The 19,472-nt window shown below is 53.3% G+C and overlaps 1 protein-coding gene across 1 annotated transcript in view; it reads right to left on the bottom strand.

The window, feature by feature from the left end:
- The window catches only part of Ttbk1 (tau tubulin kinase 1), a 36,134-nt gene extending 16,881 nt beyond the window's left edge, over positions 1-19,253 (bottom strand). Inside the window, exons 1-12 of the mRNA XM_038343643.1 lie at positions 19,146-19,253; positions 14,797-14,944; positions 14,432-14,505; positions 14,069-14,209; positions 13,284-13,388; positions 12,987-13,052; positions 12,476-12,568; positions 12,273-12,398; positions 9,788-9,942; positions 6,830-7,058; positions 6,478-6,656; positions 3,335-3,896 (exon numbers count right to left, since the gene is read on the bottom strand). Coding sequence (XP_038199571.1) covers positions 3,335-3,896; positions 6,478-6,656; positions 6,830-7,058; positions 9,788-9,942; positions 12,273-12,398; positions 12,476-12,568; positions 12,987-13,052; positions 13,284-13,388; positions 14,069-14,209; positions 14,432-14,505; positions 14,797-14,944; positions 19,146-19,253 — 1,986 coding nt within the window. The remainder of the gene's footprint in view (positions 1-3,334; positions 3,897-6,477; positions 6,657-6,829; positions 7,059-9,787; positions 9,943-12,272; positions 12,399-12,475; positions 12,569-12,986; positions 13,053-13,283; positions 13,389-14,068; positions 14,210-14,431; positions 14,506-14,796; positions 14,945-19,145) is intronic.
- Between the last annotated feature and the right edge of the window lie 219 nt (positions 19,254-19,472).

Here is a 19,472-nt window from a genome sequence, read left to right as displayed (position 1 = left end):
AGTGTTAATGTGCTGTGCTATTGACCTCAGACATCTAGCCAAGACACAGACAGCCAACCCCAAGTCATTCCCTTTGCCCAAGCTGAGCTGTCTCCTTGGCTCCTGCCAATTTGCACCTGAAACACCCCCTGAGAAGGGAGCCACACTATGCACACCAAGGGACAAGCTGGTACCTAGCTCCACATCTGCTCCCACGGCTGTTGGTGACAGGTAACTGTGTTTGTGCGGTAATGACTTCTACAGGGACAGTTCACACATCAAACTCAGAGCGTGCGACACCGGGTCTCGGAGGAATTCCTCGAGGAAAGGTGGTGGAGGATGGGGTGGGGGAGTTCTTCCCTAGCCATCCAGGAATAGGAAAGACTCTCACAGGTTTATCTCAATGTGTAACAAAGCATACAGCCCCAGCCTAGCCCAAAGCATGCCTCCCCCCTCCAACAACGAAGTGAATACACGCCAGTCCGGTTTGTTCCTTCTGCCTTGGAGAACAAAGGTTTTACCTCACCCTGGTGTCCTGAAATACAGACGGAACATGTCCTGTCCCATCTGTTTCACCCACAGGCAACCAAAAACACTGCACACTGGCATGCCTTCAGGCACATCTGCCAATGAGCCTAGCCAGCTGGTGTGCCAGCCATGTGCACGCACACACACGCACTGGACTGCTCCAAGCGCTCTGACCCTGCGCATACCGTCTGCTTCTCTGACCTGCATTGATACTCTGAGTGTTTGATACACATGCCTTAGATTGGGTTCCCAACAGAGACGCTGACCCAGCTGCCTGGTGTCGTGTCCCAGCTCTACTGTTGGCAGGCCAGAAAGCTTGCTCATTTATTGTAGGTTACTGCTTTGAGGCTGTTTCCCCACCTGGTAAGTCAAGGTCACCGTGTATACTGGACCAGTGCTGGCTGCCATCACCACCGTTCCTGTCATTATCCTCCCTGCTCTGGTTCCCCTAGAAGCTCCCAGAGAAGTGATGTGTGCACATATGTCCACATCCACACACCAAAGCACACTCAAGATCAGGGGGCTCAGAAAAATACACACGTGATTGTAGAATGTTAAGGCACCTCAATTCTGCATGGCATGGGGAAACCGAGACTGGCAAACACCCCTCTTCCCCACAGACACAGTTCACTTCCCTGTTCATGTCATACTCCATGACTGCACAGCAGGCCTGTCGCTGGTTCTGAAAGAGTCCCCAGCATTAGCCCGACACCTAGGATGCGCACAATATCTGCAGGAGAGAGCAACCTGCAAGGATTCTTGGTCCTCTTGTTCTGAGACCCACAGTGACCAGGAAGGAACAACAGAACAGAGCCGACATTTATCTGTGTTTCCCTCCACTCCAGGACCGCTGTCTACGACCTTGTCCCAATTCTGTATTTCCTGGGGACCCCACCCATTGTGCCAGTCCCTTAGGAATGGGGTGCTGATGAGGGAGAAGAGGGCATGAGAAGTTCTGAGAACATCTTGTTTGCCCCCATTTTCCCCAGAGCCGTTTGTGGGAACAGTGGTCTTGGCTGAATCATACCAGCCCGCGTACTGCCAGAGTGAAGCCTCCTCATCAGGGAGCTAGGGCCTCTGTGGGTGGGGACTCATGGTCCCCAGTTTTTTATTACTATATACAGGTACAAGGCAAGACCAGATAAATATTCTCTGGGACTGGGGATCAAAGAACCACTTCTAGAAAGGACCTCCTGACATGACTAGAGCTGCCCTTTACACCCAGGCCATCCCAACCTGAGTGAGTGTCAAAGCCAGCTCCTGGGCTATACCCAGGCACCACACACAGCTCCACCATTAGATCACCAAGTGCAACAAGCTGCAGGCTCTGAGACAGTGCGAGAGCTGACGGTCACTTCTCAGTCAGAGGTCAGCTGGCATCCCATATAGAGGAGCTTGGCCAGAACGGTGGGTTCACAATCCTGTTCTGACAGGGTGTCCTTAAGAGGACACTCACACACTCACATACTCACTCACTCACACACTCACACACTCACACACTCACACACGCCCCACCATTACCACAGGGAGGCATGCTTCCGATCCTCAGATAAGCATTTCCAAATCATTTCTCTCTCCATACTTCTTCATTCTGTTCATCTACACTATGTACGATTGCGCAGGTCCGTAAGCTGAAGGCCGTCCAAAGGACTGGAAACCAGCCTGGCCTACATGGTGGGACCCTGCCTCAAAACACCTAGAGGAGGAGGCACCACTGCAGCCAGACAGGGCTCCCAACATGCCTATTCTTGTGAGCTGGCTATGCAGCTTAGGACGACCCTAACCTTCCAGTCTTCCTGCCCCAACTTCCCAAGTCCTGGAATTGCAGGAGTGTGCACCAACACCCTAGTTTTATGTGGCCCTGGGAACTGAACCCAGGGCTTTGATCACACTTCAGTCCCTGGAGCATCCCCCGGCTGGGAACGATGGGCTGCCATCAATGCTCTCTCACCCTGGTTTTGCTCATCTCTCCCCATTTCTTCTCCCCTGCTCTGGTCCCTCCCGGGTCAGGATTAAGGACTCCTCTCTCTCTCTCTCGTCCCTCTGTGTGTATCTAAGAGCATTTCTTAGTTTCTGCCCCAGCTCTTGGACCTCCCTATCCTGCATGGTTCTCTTGGGTACTGGCACCCACTCCCATGGTTCCTATGAGACCAGATGACATCTCTTTCCTGAGCAATGGGTTATACAACATGGCCATCCTTCAGCTAGCAAGAGATGATTGCGTCCAGTCTGAATCCACACATATGCCCTCAAAGCCACTCAGCTATGGCACTGCTGCCATCAGAGTCCCAGGCATCTAGTGAGATATTTCCACCCCGCAACCTGCCCTTCACCATAGCCCTTCCTTCCATCGGCCTTGCCCCATGTCATAGTCTACTTCCTGGCCCAGGCCACCAGGATACTCTGGCTACTGAAGACATTGGCCTTCCTGCTTTTACCCTTTCAATTCACTTACTACAAAGTAGCCCACGGGATCTCTAAAGTCTCAAAGCCACCACAGTGTCATACTCCTATTTAAATCCTTCGATGAGTTACCCTAGGCCCTGCTTCACACCCTCACTGGTACTGTGCTGAAGACTGCCACCACAAGGTCTGTCTATGCTCTCCTTGGAGCCCCGGAGGCCTTTCTCCTGCTTTGTCACCTAGCTGGACTCATGAGACTTAGCTCATAACTTAAGCCTCGTCTGTCCCCACATACACCTGTCTGTCTCCACCATGGCCCTGTCACTGCTGGGTTCCTAGGCCAGAGGGGCTACAGTGGAATACACTAGGCCTGCCTGCACGGCTCTAGGGGTCTCGGGATAGGAGAGTCATACACAAGTCTTACCTGTCTCTGAGGGCCCGTGGGGTCCGACTCTCTCCGTCGAGGGCGGGGTCCCGAGTGCAGGGGAGAGTGGGAAAGGCTGCCAGGTGTGGGTGGCTGGGATGTCTCTGACCGGCCATCAGCCTGGCTCAGCTGAGGTGGTGCAGGGTGGGGCAGCACCTGCCGCAGGTCCTCCTCTGCCAGCGTCTGCATGCCACGTCCTCGGGGCCTGACAGTGGGCTCCGTCCCCAGGCGTCTCCTTTCCTCACCCTCCTCGGGCAAAGGCCGCAGCTCCTCGGGCTCCTCATCTGTGGTACCTGATGTGCTAGGCTCGGCCCCAGGAGGGAAGTCCTTGAGTTCTGTCTCTTTGTCAATAATAACCCATTCCTTGCTGTCAAAGTCTTCCTCCTCAGCCAGCGGCACCGAGCGGAAGGCGTTGCTCAGAGCCTCCTGCTCCACAGAGGCTGACACGTCCATGCGGCCGCTGGCCTGCCTGTCCGCATGGCCTGTGTCCACTGACAACATCTGAGCTGGCTGTGAGGAGCAGGCCTGTCGTGAGGGTGAGCCAGGCAAATCCATCCGTGACCTGTAGGAGTTACCGGAATGGAGCTCAGTGCTGACCTCTGAAGCCCCAAGGGCATCACATCAAGAGTGCAACTCCATCAACATCACTTTCCAGAAACACTTCACTGATCTATCCACCTGCCATTCATTCAACAAATAAATATTCCTTAATGCTTACCATATTCCAGGAACATGAGCATGCAGAAAATGAATCCATCCATCTCCTCTGGGCTACTCTGGGGAATCCAGTCTTTCCAACACTCAGCAGGTACTTAGCTCCATCTGTGGCTCCCTCCTGCTGCACCCAGGGCAAATGTGCTCTGACTCTTGAGTTTACAGATGGCTTCGGCTCCACTTCTGACACCCTCTGGTCCTGCCCAGCTGGCACTTTATAACTCCAGGCAGGCTGGGCCTTGCAGGCCCTAGCCACAAGCCTGAGTCTGCATCCCTTAGCTGTACCCAGGGCCTCTCAACCTAACCGTTTTGCTCTTTACCTAGCCAGGTCTGTAAGATCCACTTGCTTTTCCAGCTTTGGAGCCTGTCCTGGAACTAGCTCTTGTAGACCAGGCTGCCCTCGAACTCACAGAGATCCGCCTGCATCTGCCTCCTGAGTGCTGGGATTAAAGGCGTGCGTGACCGCCCGGCCCCACTGGCTTTTCTTTATCAGTCTACCCTCAGCCCAAAGGCCTGTGCCTCCATCCTCTTCTCCGACCTTACTCTAAAAAACTTCCTGTGGTGAGCCCCCCCTTCCTACATGGACAGTTACTTGCCCCCACAAGGCACCCCGAGCCCCCACCACACCATGGACCTCAGACCGGCTGGTTTATCTGTCTTCCTTACAGATAGACTGTGACCTTCGCCTGGCAGGGCCTGGGGTCCTCTAACGTTTAAACTCAGATCCTGCTGGGACTTCTGTCATCATCCTGAACTGTGCCTTTGACTCTCAATCAACACTCAAAAGGTCTCTGTTCGGTGTGGCAGCAGCCCCAAAGGGAGGGTGTCTCTTATACCATGTGGTTGTGTGTGGTAAAGGAAGATGCTACATAAGGAGGACGTGTTGGCCCCAGAACACCAAGAAAAGCACCATGTGGGGTCTGGGCTCCTGATGGGGGCCCCTTAGCGGTCAGTGACTCCGCTGCAGAGGGAAGGTGCGCGGAGATGCGCTGCGTGGAGCAGAGCTCCCATTGCCTTTCTAAAAGACCCCGCCCTGCCTGCATGGCCACCGCCTAACCCATTCTACACCGTATTTGTATCGATTTGTTAGTAAGGCTTAAAATAAAACATCATTGACAGAGGCCGCCCTGGGACTCCCTGTACGTAGATGCTCACATTCCCTGGGAGCACAGTTTGTTCTGAGGGACAGGAAGGACAGAAGGTAACAAAACAGGAAGTGAACTCTGCGCGTGTGTGTTCCTGTTGTCTAGAAGACAAGGGTGAGAATTGGGACACCCCAGCCTTATCTGTTCTTGTGCCCCAAGTACCACCAAGCCATCCTACTCTCTCCGTATCTGCAGCATCCTAAACCTTCTGTAGCAGAAACTCTCTTCACCCACCCCTTCCTGCCGCTCTCGGGAAAAACTGCCAGGGATTCTCCGGCTGCTCCAAGTTCCTCCTGAGCGGGTAGCTCTTCCAAACTAGGGACACTTGCCCTCTGGTCTCCACTATGTCCCTTCCTTACTTCTCCATGTCCATGGGACTCCATGCTGCCACGGGTGAAGATGAGGACTCTGCTGCTGCCTGGCAGGACAGTCCAGGTAACTGAGTGTGTGCTATCACACACTGAGGGACCCAGACCTGTCTTGGGTTTGTCTAGCCCCCAAACTGACATCATGTCCGATCTGGAAGATTAGGACAGTTTAGGGCAAGGTCCAGGGGGAGGGGCCGTGGCTGGTGCAGGTCATTAGGAAAGATACTGAGTGGGTATCAGAAAGGATGCCCTCTTCCTGCATGGCCGAGAGCCTCTTTTCTCTTTCCTAGTACCGAGAAGGCCCTGGTCTACTCTGGATAAAGGTCCTCAGATGCTAAGGAAAATCAGTGACTTCCATCTTCCACTCAGGTGGTGGCCTGGCTAACCCACCCACAGCCAACTTTACTTCCTCCCACCTTCCAAAAGCCAATTCCCTCAGCGCCCCCCGCCACCCCCGCCGCCACCCCCCCCCCCCCCGCGCAACGCTTCCTCTCACCAGCCAGATTCCTGCTGGGTCCCCCTGCTCTCAGTTCATACCTCTTAGGCCCCCAAATCTGTCTCACCCTGCCACCTGCAGTCCCTTAACACTTCTCTCAGGCTCTCTGCCTGCAGGTCAAAGGAGCCTACTTCTGCTGCTCTTCGGGCATCTGTGAATTGTTATCTAGGAAAACGTCATGCAGAACCAATATCTGGGTCCAGACACTGGCCTGTCCCATCCTTTCCTCCATAGATGCCACACCAGAGGCCAACTGACCAATTCTGCTAAGCCTGACCCCAGGTCAAGCGCAGCCTTCACCATGCTTTCTAGAGTTCCCCAACTACTGCCTCATATATGACCTTCCATGGACCAGCCAGGCTGATGAGGGCAGATGGGACCAGAAGGCCTCTGTCACCCTGACCCTGACTATAAACTCACCTCCTCTCATGCAGGTCTACCCGCCCATCAGCTGCTGTAGATAGTCTCTCCGACTCTGGGCTGTTGACCCTCCGGTAGCGTAGAGACCGTACTGGGGTTGTTGGGGAGTCTGGGGGGGCACGCACTGGGGAACCGGGGACCCCTACTCCTCGACTCTGCTCATCCTCCACACAGGGTGTCTGTAGAAGAGAGGAGACTGTGAGTTGGGGTTCACAAGCTGGCTATGGGTCAGAGGCTTTCTCACGTTAAAAGAGACACGAGGCGGGTTGGTGGTGGTTTGGGAGGATAGGGCCAAGGGCTGGGAACCCAGATGGGGAAGGCTACCCACACCCTTCTGCTTGGATGCAATTACTTTGCCGATGTTGATGCGCAGTTTGTTGCGGTTGACATCTGTCTCCTCCCACACTTCAGCCTCAGGACCCCCAGTGTGGGGGACAAGGTGGGGAGCAGGGCCCAAGCCCTCTGGTCTCCCAGGCAGGACCGGGGGTGCGTTCTCCTGGTCACTCAGGTGCTCGCCCTGCAGCACATCCTCAGTGTTCTCACGGAGCAGGTCCCCTGGGACTGGAGTCACATTGACCACTCTGGGGAGAGTAGGAGAGTCATGGGTAAGACTGGAAGGGACGTCCTTTTTTTCTCCTTGACTTCCTGCCAGCACAGACCCTGGGGAAATCTCCAGAGTGGACACACTATTGCCATCCCTGACCCACAGGCCTCTGAGACCAGACCATCTTCACATTGGCAGGGACTGGCACATCCCCACTGAGCCCCTCCTTTTCGGGAGACCCATGGGTTTCCCAGCCCTTGCTGCAGTCCGCTGTCAGTGTCTGGCTCCTTCCAGACCCCAGAGAAGTCTGAAAAGACCCTATATACTCCTTATCCAGAGACCTTTTAAAAAATATGCATTTACTTTTATATGTATGAGTGTTTTGCCTGCATGTATGTATATACACCATGTGCGTGCAGTGCCTGAGAAAGCCATAAGAGGGCACTGGATCCCCTGGTCTGGAGTTACAGACAACTGTGAACCACCATGTGTATGCTGGGAATCTAAGCCAGGTCCTCTGCAAGAGCAGCCAGTGTTCTTAATTGCAGAGCCATCTCTTAAGTTCCATGTGTCAGCTCCTTAATACATTTCATTTTCTTTCTATTTTTGTTGTTTATTTTTATCTCTGTGTGTACACAAGAGTACATGATACCGTATGCATGTGGCAGTTGGATGACAACCTTAGCGGCTGGCTCTCCTTCCACCTTGAGACGCAGCTGTGGGGTGTGTGTGTGTGTGTTCACCTGTGTGCATGTGTGCATGCATGTGGAGGCCAAGGGTTGGTATGGGAATGTCTTTCTTTAAGGTTCTTCACTTTGGATTTTTGTTGTTGTTATTCATTTCTTTGTTTTGTTTTATGAGACAGTGTCTTACTATGTAGTCCTGGCTGGTCTGGAACTTGCTATGTAAACCAGGCTGGTCTCAAACTCCTGGAGATCTGCCTGCCTCTGCCACCTGAGTACTGGGATCAAAGGTGTGTGCCACCCCACTTAGCCCTCACCCTGTGTTTTGAGACAAGATCTCTTAATGGACCTGGAACTCGCCATTTCAGCTAGACTGACTGGCCAGCTGGCCCCCGAGGTCCACTGAGGTAAGGTTCTCATGTGTATCAGGTCAGCTGAGCTGCAAGCTCAGGGGGTTTCTGTCCCTACACCTGTCTCTCCATAGGGACACACAGATTACAGGGGTGCACTACTGTGTGTCCTCTCTGTGGGCTCTGTGGACCCTACCTCAGGTCCTCACGCTTGGGCTGCAGGTGATTTATCCACTGAGCCACATCCCCAGTCTTTTAAATTCGTTTTTAAAACAAAGTCTCCCTGTGTAGCCCAAGCTAGTCTCAAACTCATAATCCTCCTGCCTCATCCTGCAATTAGATATGTACCCTCATGCCCCACTTCTCCGAGTCACCTCAGTACAGAACTGGGCCACTGTGGTGTGCCAGCAATTTCTTTTTCTTTTTTTTTTTTTTTTTTTTTGGTTTTTCGAGACAGGGTTTCCTCGTAGTTTCTAGAGCCTGTCCTGGAGCTAGCTCTTGTAGACCAGGCTGGCCTCAAACTCAGAGATCTGCCTGCCTCTGCCTCCTGAGTGCTGGGATTAAAGGCATGCGCCACCACCGCCCGGCTGTGCCAGCAATTTCTGTGACACCTTCCTCCCAAAGGGGGCCCTGGATTAGGGGGCCCTGGATTAGGGGGCCCTGGATTAGGTGGTGCGATGGCTAGTCTTGGCTGCCAACTTGACCACATCTGCACTGAACTAAAACCTAAACGGCTGGGCACACCTGTGAGGGAGTTTTCTTACATCATGTGAAGTGGGAAGAGAAGACCCACTTCTAACCTGGACCTGTCTTTAAGGTGAGAAGATCCACCTTGAATCCAGACCTTTTGAAGTCAGAAATCCACCTTCAGTCTGGGCCACGCCTTCTGCCTTTAGCCTATATAAAGGACACGGAGGAAGGAAGCTCTCCTCTGCCTGATTGTTCTTGCTGTCACCAGCAAATCCATTCTTTCACTGGCGTTAGAGCCTACTCTAGGATTCCAGTGTCTACTGAAGAAGACCAGCGGAGACATCCAGCCTCGTGGACTGAAGAACTACCAATTCTTGGACCTTCCATTGATAGACAGCTGTTGTTGGACTAGCTAGATTACAGCCTATAAGTCATCTTAATAAATATATTCATTCTATAAGTCTTGTTTCCCTCAGGAACCCTGACTGGTAGAGGTGGGACCCTTTAGTCAGGGTTCTCCCCAGACACCTTCCATATGCCTCACATGGTTCTGAAACCACTGGCCACATCCCAGCATTGGCTGAGGCCCTGTGAAGACAGGGGTCAATGTCCCTCTGAGCCTGTGGCATCTGGATGTGAGATAGACATGTTCGTCGTTTACAAGAGAAAGGGAGACTATGCGGCTCCAGTCGCTTCACCCAGGATCTCTTCCTTAGTCAAAAGATCTAAATGAGCCAGGTGGTGGTGGCGCATGCCTTTAATCCCAGCACTTGGGAGGCAGACAAGCGGATCTCTGTGAGTTTGAGACCAGCCTGGTCTACAGAGCGAGTCCCAGGCCAGCCAGGGCTACAGAGAAACCCTGTCTTGAAAATAAACAACAGAAAAGCTCCAAGAAGATACCCACTCCAGCTCAGATTCAGAGCAGACTACTGATAATATCTCAAGAACCCAGCATGAAGACACAACCAGGGTCCAAGGAGGATGAGAGGGGCTGGCCTCCTGATGACCACCCCACGCACCATGATGCCCCCACTCAGACTCACCCGAACATGGCTGCTGTCTGCCGGGTGTTCTGCTGGGGTGGGGTGGAGGTGCTTGTGGACAGGAGGGTATCAGTGCCTGCCTTCTCCCAGTCAAAGGCCTCATTCTCAGCAATGCCCCGTTCCTTCATGCTGTTCTCAAACACCGACATGATCAACTGCAGGGGGTGGGGGTGGCAGGAGGATAGAGAGGTGACCCTGGGGCTAGCCAGGTGGAAGGGGCAATGGCTGAGATAGCAGTGGGGGGAAGATGGGGACTTCCGGGTCAGAGACAGGCCTAGAGGGAGCACTGGAAGGAGAAGGGCACATGGGTTTTAAAGGAAAACATAGCACAAAGCACTATGCAAATTATCATCTTGGATTATGCCCACCAGATGGACACTAGTCCCCCGAGACCTGTCCCCTGAGGACAGTCTCCAGACTCTTCCGCCATTCCTGTCATCTTAACAGGCACATCAGTGACCCTGAACCACTGGGTTCCCTCGTGGTCTTAGGCCTCTCTGCAGGCTGCTGCCTCTGATGGGGTGCCTTTCCCCCATCATCCGTCCTCCCTGACACCCGCCTCACCCTCCCTTACAGCTCCCCCTCATCCCTGGGCACAGGGCCTCATTCTGCATTATTTACATGCTTCTGTGCCCATTCTTCACCTCTGGCAGTCATCACGGGGCTCAGTGTGTACTGTGTATAACTGTGTGGACCAAGGGACTCAATGAGGCCGAGCCAGGGCAAGGAGTGGGGTGTCAGTCAGCTCAACGGCAACTGGGGTGCTGGGTTCAAGAGATAGCAAGTGGCTACAAAACCTCTGAGCAGCCCAGGTCATTCATGGTTGGGCTGACTGACACCGAGTCCCTGCAGTGGGCATCATTGTCTCTCGTGCACAGCGGTTTCTGGGCAAAGCCTGATGTGCGTCTACAGTCTCCAAACAGAGCGACAGGTGCCATGAGGAGTGATGTCGCGGGGAGGGTTACACCCAGAGTCAGGCAAGCATCCTTCCCCACAGTGATGTCGATGAGGGTGGTGCCGTGAGGTAACTGACAAGTTGGGAAAACTCCTATCACCTGGTCACGTCACAGTCATTGTGACTGTGGTCAGCGTACTCCAGGGTGTGGTGATGCTGGCATCCTCAGTCACATACACAATGTGACACACATTTATATGCAGTACATTATACTATGTGCTTGACTTTGCGTTGTATGTTTATGTTTTTTTTAATTATGTGTATATGTGAGTGGGGAGCATATACATGAATGCAGGTGCCGTGGGCCAGAAGATGCTGTCAGCTTCCCTGGAGCTGGGCTTGTATGTAGTTGTGAAACTCCTGACATGGTGCTGGGAGCTGAACTTGGGTCCTCTGCAGGATCAGCATGCACTGTTGACCAATGCAGCATTTTCCTAGACCTGATCTTTGTTGTTGTTGTTACTGAGACAGGGTCTCCCTGTGCAGCCCAGACTGGCCTCAAATTCATGATTCTCCTGCTTCTGCCTCATGGGTTCTGGGACTATAGCTGAGTATCACCACACCTGGCAACACTAGTTTTTAAATCACTGTTTTAGAACATACACCCTCTACTTACAAAAAAAGAAAAGCTCACTGAGGTTGGTTATGTGGCTATGTTGGTAGAATGTCTGCTTGTCTGCCATGCAGGAAGCCCTGGGTCCAGTCTCAGACACAGCACAACACTGGGCACCGTAGCACACGTCTAAAATCCCAGCATTTGGGAGGTGGAGGCAGGAGGGTCAGAAGTTCAAGGTCATCTTCAGCTACATATTGAGTTTGAGGACAGCTGGTCTACATGAGACCTTGTCTCAAAAACAACAGACATTGTAATTTGCTACAGCATGCTTGGGAGTCTCGTGTTTACTGGGTCTCTTATTTGGGTCATTTTTCTTTTGAGTTTTACTTAATCTCATCTTGTTTGCCATGCTGTAGGACCAGGTGTATGAAGGGGAGGTCCTGTCCAGGTTTGGGAAGTGAACTCTTACAATGGTCATTCAGTGGCATTTTAAGGATGGCCTGTACCCTGTCCACAAGCGATGCATCACTGTCTCTGAGCCCAGCCCTTCTCTTAACCACAATGTCTATCTCCCCTCAGTTTCCCATCTATGAACAATCATCCCAGTTAGCTTCCTGCAGAGTTCTGCTGTCAAACTTGTGACGGTCACCCCCTCCCAGAGTCTCACTATGTCACCCAGCTGGCCTGTCCTCAAACTCACAGAGACATCTGCCCCCTGCCCCGAGTGCTAGAACTAAAGGTGTGTATGACCATGCCCCTGCCTCCGACGCTTGACTGTGATAACACAAGAACACTACTTATACTGGGGAGGGTTGGCTCTTGAACAGCCTGAGCAGAGACTGCTTTAAACAGTTTGGTGCAGGTAGAAGATCAAGGGACAGACGCAGGGGCAACCCTGAAGTATGCCAGGCTACACGGGGGCACCACTGCTAGGGGGCTAGCAGCTTCTCAGTCATGCCCCAGGCTGGGGGTACCTGGTAATCAGGCTTGGTGAAGTAGTCAAGGCTGGCAATGTGGTCCAGAAAGAGATGGAACTCCGAGGGCATGTGCTTCAGCAGCATCCGGTGTTCGTATTTCTCCTTGATCATCCCCACCTGCTCCTGGAGGGTGCAGACACAGCAGGTGAGGCCCAGCTGTTTGACCCTCTGCCTCTTCCACCCAGCGGTGGGAGCCTCACCTTGTCCTTGATCTTCCTCCAAGGTAGCTGGCCCACTGCAAACTCCACCAACATGTAGAAGAGGGACCACAGGTCATCGTGGCGGCCCATCTCCTGAGAGGTACGGAGAGCGTCACCTGCAGTTCTCACGCCCTCCTCTGAGAAGGGGTGGTGGGCCCTTTTCTGGGGACATCTGACACCCCGACCCAGACAGACAAAGCTGGGATCTCTCTGACTGTGGCTTGCCCGACACCTCAGCACACATAGACACCACAGTAAATGGTTCTGCGCATGTTTTGTCCCTTCAGCAGGGATTTTCAGTGGGAAGAGAGATGATGGAAGAGCCCAGAAGAGAAGAGGACTTCACGGGCAGCCAGCGGTGACACCTTCCTCCCACTCCAAGTTTCAGGGGCTGACTGGCTGTAGCCCACATCCCTTTCTTTTCTCCCCACCTCGACATCCACAGCCCACTTTATACCCAACTTTGTCCTTCTGCCCTTAGTCCTTAACTCAGGCTGTGCTGCTCACTCACCCGGTTCTTGTGGGCATTGACCGAGGCATAGCGAACAGTCCCCCGGAACCCGGCCACATTCCGAGGCTGCGCAAAAGGAGACAACAGTTCAGCCATACTGTCAACCCTCCCACCACCAAGACTAACTGCCCACCTCATCAGAAGCCCAGGCTGTCACCCCCAGGCTGTCATCCCAGGGTGGGATGTACTGATACTAAAAAGAACCCCAAGCCTGCTTAGGCAGCCACAAGGAGAACAGTGTTCCCAGACCAGAGAATCCTCAGAGCCCCCACCATCCTCATGCCTAGTGGTACTCACGGGCCGGACGTCCCCTGTAGTGTTAGTGTACTGCCGGGCCAGCCCAAAGTCCAACATGTAGCACTTTCTGTAGGTGGAAGGCAGCCGGCCCATGGCAAAGTTGGACTGTGGGAAGACAGCAGCTGTGAACTGGGGTCCAGCGCCCCCAGACCCACTGAGACATTGCTGTGCCAGCATTGACGGGCCCCCAGCCCATGGATCTTACATCCACCCACATTCATAGGAGTACAGCTGTCACATCTCAGCAATAGAGCAGGTATGGCTATCCTTAATTTAGAGACACTGGAAGGGAGGGTCAAAGGCTGAAGGGGTGAGATGCCCCCTCAATCACAGAACTGGTGAAAACAGGTTTTGAGTGCTGGTCCACCCTGCTCCAAACCCTCAGCTCCCTACAGGGGCAGAGGGGTTTGGTATGGCTGCCTGGCTCAAAATCAGCTGCCCTGTGCCTTTTCTTGCCGTGTACTCTTAGGCCGTTCACCCAGTTTTAGCTCTTTAAGTTAGAGGATTGTACTTTATTTTTCTAGCACCAAGATCCAAGATGCCACAGAAAGTCAGGTGGCTTCTCTGACCTCACCTCTAGACTGAGGGACTACACGGGGTTGTGGGCGAGAGATGCAGAATGGAGGGCAGAGATGAGGGCTGGGCACTTGGCCTGGCATGGCCAAGAGGTGAGAAAGAAGAGCTGGGGTTCGGTGTGGTCAAGAAATGCTCAAGTACAAGAGGCTCCGCCATGGGTGTGGAACAGCCGGGCTCCAGCAACAGGAGGGCTCAGGCACACTGCTCACCGGCTTGATGTCCCGGTGCAGGAAGCCCACGGAGTGAATGGCTTCGATGGACTCCAGGATCTGCTTGCCCAACCGCAATGTAGTGCTTAGCGTGAAAGTACCCCTCGGCTGGCTGCGGCGCAGGTCAGCCAGGTTCCGACCCTGGGTGGGGTGGGTGAGATGGACAAGATTGGATAGGAGGGGAACTTTGCAGCTGCCACCATGCCGGCCACCCAGCCTTGCCCCCAGAGGGTAATGCCTACCCTCTACCCATGGCATCAGGAACGGAAGCCTCCTCTCCCCATGCTCCGCCCAAGTCACACGATAGCTCTCGGGGGGGGGGGGGGGGGGGAAGAGGCAGGAGGACAGGTCCCAGGGACATACCTGCAGCTGCATCACCACGTAGTTAAACTTCTCGTTCCGGCCACAGCCAATGAACCTGCACACGTGGTCCTTCCCTGCAGGGCACAGAAACAGGGCCTCCCAAGTCCCATTTCTTCCTCCTCACCAGCCACAGACAGGCTCTGGTGTGCCCCACCACACACACACACACACACACACACACACACACACACACCCTAGTTCTGCCTTCTAACACTCTGGCCCCACTGTTGTCTGTAAGCCATGACCCGACTCACTTGGCCATCGCCCACAGACTCCCCCATCGCTCTCCTAAGCTCTGGCCCCATCTTTCTTAGATCCTGGCTCCCTCGCCTCTTCCTTCCCATGCATCAGCCCCAGGGTGATACCTTGAAGCTTTTTGAGCACAGCCACCTCCATCTTGAGAACCTGCTTAGGCTGCTGGGCGGATTCCACCTTGAGGGCCACATTCTCCCTCGTCAGCAGGTCCATGGCCTCGTAGATCTCACCAAAGCCCCCGCCCCCGATCTTCTTCAGCTGTGGATGAGGGAGAGAACTGTGCTCAGGGGTCAAGCTGCACAGCTCCTTAACCCACTTCTGCGGGTCATATTCTCCACTGATGGGCGGATGTATTCTTGAAGGGGAGGACCCACCTGCCCAACCCAGTCAGTGCCCACACCTCCTCTCCTCTGAGACATACAGCTCAGCCCATGAGTATAGATCTCTTCCAACACACGCTCACTCACACACACATACACACTAACACACATACACACACTCACACACATACACTCAGTCACATACACACACTCACACACATATACTCACACACATTCACATACACACACTCTCACACACACTCATACACACTCACATACATCCTCACACATTCACATACACACACTCATACACACTCATACATACACACTCAATACACACACTCACATACACACACTCTCACACACACACACTCACACACACTCATACACACACACACAGGACCAGACAGGTATCTGAATAGGAGCAGAAGAGAAGAGACACGCGGCTTCAGGCAGACATGGAAACAGCCCTGGTGATACAGAGTTTTAGAGATTGTGGGTCATCCTGCATCTCTTCTCTAAAAGGAGAGCAGGGCCAGGGGTGTAGCTCAGTTAGGACAGTGCCTGCTTGGCATGCATGAAGCCCCAGGCTTGATCCCCAGTACCATATCCACCAGGCCTGGTGGTGCACACTGGGGAAGGAAGTAAAGGCTCAATACCAGCCTGTGCTACATAGTAGGGCTAGCCTGGGATATTTGAGGCCTTGTCTCCAAAGAAGGGGAGGGAGGAAAAAAGAGAGGGAGAGAAACATGGGTAGGAGCTTAGCAAGTATAGGTGCTTCCTGCACACATACACATCCTGAGTTTGATCCCTAAGACCCACATAAAAGGAGCAAGCCAACTGCCTCGAGCTGTCCTCTGATTTCTACACACACATCATAGCACGCAGAGCCATACCGCACATCAATAAATGTAAAAAGAAAATAATAATAACAGTAAAGGACAGAAGAGAAGCCAGAGCTATGAGGAAGGGGGAAGTTTCTTGAGCCAGGGTAGGAAACAGGGAAAGAGGAAGGGAAAAGAGCAGAGAGAAGCAAACACTGTCCTACTCTGACAGAGGCTAAGTGGACAACAGAAGCCTAACAACCCGGTGGGGATGACCCAGGGGAGCGCTAACCTTGGGAGCCAGTAACCTGTCTACACCCTTTCACAGCATGCTGTGTGGGCACAGACGGCAGGGTAGGTGAGACAGGGCTCACAGGCATCACCACAGTTTCCCAGGCTCCACAGCACATGTGAGGACCATCTGACTCCCCACGGTGCACATGGGAAAGCCACAGGGCCCAGGGCCTGTAATGCTTTGGCTGTAAATAACGGGCCTGCATTTTCTCTAAACTGGAGACAGAACCTGTGAGCGTAGAACCCATAAGTTTCCAGGACATGGGCCGTTTGGCACTGCCAAGTGCAGGAGCTGATGCTGAAGCCACCAGAATCCCTGCTGGCTGGAACATACCTAACACCTACTCCCCAGCTTCCCAGGGCTCAGCTTCTTTATTGGCCTTTTCCTCAAACTGAGCTGATTTCTTTCCCCATTTGCCACCCATCCCTAGGGCAGGGGTCTAGTTGTGCACTCATTCATTCACCCAGTATCCTTTCCTCCTGCTCCGTAATGACGACATACTTATTCATCAAAAGACACAGTGGGGCTGGAGAGATGGCTCAGCCATTAAAGGCTAGGCTCACAATCAAAACATAAATGAACTTTAAGGCCACAGAGAAAAACTCAGTCTAGAATATGAACGTATTACTTTCTATAACAATGAAGCCATAAAATGCTATTCTTACTACCCTAAGGTAGTAAGACGGTATCATGAGCCAAAAGCACCCAGGCCCATGAAGTCCACGAGGCAGACCCTTGAGAATCCCCTTCGGACCCTTTCAGGCCAGTTCTCCTCTTCTGTATGTTTTAATGATCCCACCCACCCCCCCCCCGTCAAAGGACCCCCTCTAAAGCAGAGAAGAAGCCTAGCCCAATGGAGCCTCAGTTTATTTGAGATGGACACCCTTTTCTTGGCTCCACTCTGGACAACCTAAAGTCATCTCAGTTTCAAAAACTATTTGGGCCTCTTCTTTTTCTACTCAATAAGAGAGAGTCGAATTGAAACAAGCCACAAAGACCTTTTCAGCTCCCAGACTCCAATTCTTGCATGGGCTGAGTTTTGCTGACTGTGTTGTGGCAGCAGACAGACCTCAGCCTGCCTTCTGATCACAGAACTTGGCAAGTCAGCTAATCACATTTATGAAACAGGCATGCTGGTAATGGCTGTATCTATTCCAACAGTTCCCGAGGTAACCTACAGAGGACACCTTCACAGCCTCTGAGGACGAGAAATGTCCAGAGAGGCTGGAGAGATGGCTCAGGGGTAACGGGGCTGGTTGTCCTTCCAGAGGATCTGGGTTAAACTCCCAGCATGCACATGACAGCTCACAACTGTCTGTAGCTCCAAGATCTGACACCCTCACACAGACACACATGCAGGCAAAACATCAATGCACATAAAATAAATTATTTTTAAAAGGCACAGAACAAACACTGAGATTTTTATTTCTGCTGATTGTTATGTGGCTTGCAAGGATCACCCCTCGAGAACTTACTGTTTTTATTTTTTATTTTTTTAGGGCAAAGAAATTTATTTCCAACTTACAGCGATCCTAGATCACTGACCCCCCATTTCTCCTGGTTGCAGTCCATCTCTGATCCATGATTTCCGGTTCCCTCACTCCCACATCAGCCCCATCCTTCCCCATCTCTCTAGCTCTCCAGGGAAGGAACAGAAAGACAGTCCAGGTCTGGCGTACTTGCCCCCTCCACGGCCCCTCCCCCTCCCTCTGTCTCCTCTCTCCCCGAGCACTTCCATCCTTCACCGAGCACAACAAGGTCTTTAGTCTAAACTCTGTGTGTGAACAGTCTTTTTCTCGCCTTTTCAGTACAAATGTTATTCAGTCTGCCATCTGCCAGACACCAAGTCCATGTGCCAGGGACCCGGGGGTCTTGAAGGGGCGCTTCTCACTTTGCCAAACACCCCTTCCTTTTATGGCTGCCCTGGCTCCTCCTGCATTTCTGTCCAGTTACTCTTCCTCTCAGGAATCCCCCTTCGGGGGCCCTAAGAATCTCCTCCCTAACACCCCAACTTCCAATTCCTGAAAATGCTCTTCTTGGACCTCTAGATGACCTGCGCGGCCGGGTGACTGTTGCCATGGAGATCCACCGGCACCCAGACCCCACCCTCCTCTCCAACCCAGCACCCCTAGTGAGCAAGCTGAGCCTCACCACACCAGAGCACAGGGACGCGCACACAAGAACACAACTCTATACAGTGAAAAAAATCTGACCTCTATGGTTCTTTCTTCCCCTCTGGATCCCCATTTCCGCGCAGACCCCACAGTCGCACACACTTTTCCCACACTCTACCATCCTACATCACCCCGCCCTACAATAAAGAGAACACCAGGGTGCCTTAAAGCGATGGAGAAAAAAGGATTTGGTCGAGACTGGTTCCCTAGACACAACCACTGCTCCAACCCTTACGCGGCCCCCTCCCACCCAGGATATCATTCTCCCCCGACAAAGAAACTCGGACTACAACTCCCAGCAGGCCCAGGAGCCTGAAGTCCTGGGTTGGAGGAACAGGGCACGCTGGGAGATGGAGTCTCGGCGTGCTGCACCTGCCGCAGGAACCCGGGAAGGGAGGAGGGTAGATGGAGAAGAGGGAGTGCGGATGCGGTGGGAGCAGCCTGAAGGGCCTCTTCCCTCAGACCCAAGCCTTTCCGTCCTCTGCGGAAGCGGAGGAACACATGCTCACTCAATGTCCTTCCCCAAGGTGCGGCAGAGAAGGAGCCCCCTCCCCCACCATCCTCCTCCGCACCACGGGCTCTGCAGCTCACACCTAGGCATCCAACCAGGAGTTGTTCAGGCTAGGCTGGACCAGCACGAGGAAGGGGTGAGAGGGAGCCGGGTTGGAGAAAAGGTACTGGGAGAATGTGTGGACAAAAAATAACATTTGATCAGTATGCAAAGGAGATCGAGGACACCTCCCACTTAGGGTAAGGGCTTCAAGGGCACCAGTCTTGGGAAGTCTCCAGATCTCTGCTTCTCCTTTCCCAGACCCCTCCCTCTGCCCAGCTAGGTCACTCACTCACCACCTTCCAGCGATCTTTGACCACGTAGTTGGCCGGCAGGATGTCGGCCTGCTCCCCTCCCCCACTCATGTTGGTTTCGTCCTTAAGAGCAGCCGCTAGGCACTGCATCCGCCAGCCGGAGGGAGGGGTGTCCGCAGGGCCTGCCCTTGGGGGGCCATCTACCTGGGAGAGTGAGGAAGGGCAGTAAACAGCCTGGCTGCCCCCCTAGACCACCTGACAGCTGTGGAAAGAACCCCATCCTGCTGGCAATCCGGAGTGGGGTGGGGGGAGCTGATGCTGGGGGAGGATATGATGGAGGTCAGGGGAAGGGAGGCGTGAAAATCAGCA

Source organism: Arvicola amphibius, chromosome 9 (assembly GCF_903992535.2).
Source record: "Arvicola amphibius chromosome 9, mArvAmp1.2, whole genome shotgun sequence".
Lineage (NCBI taxonomy): Eukaryota > Metazoa > Chordata > Mammalia > Rodentia > Cricetidae > Arvicola > Arvicola amphibius.
This window is presented reverse-complemented; position numbering and strand designations above follow the sequence as displayed.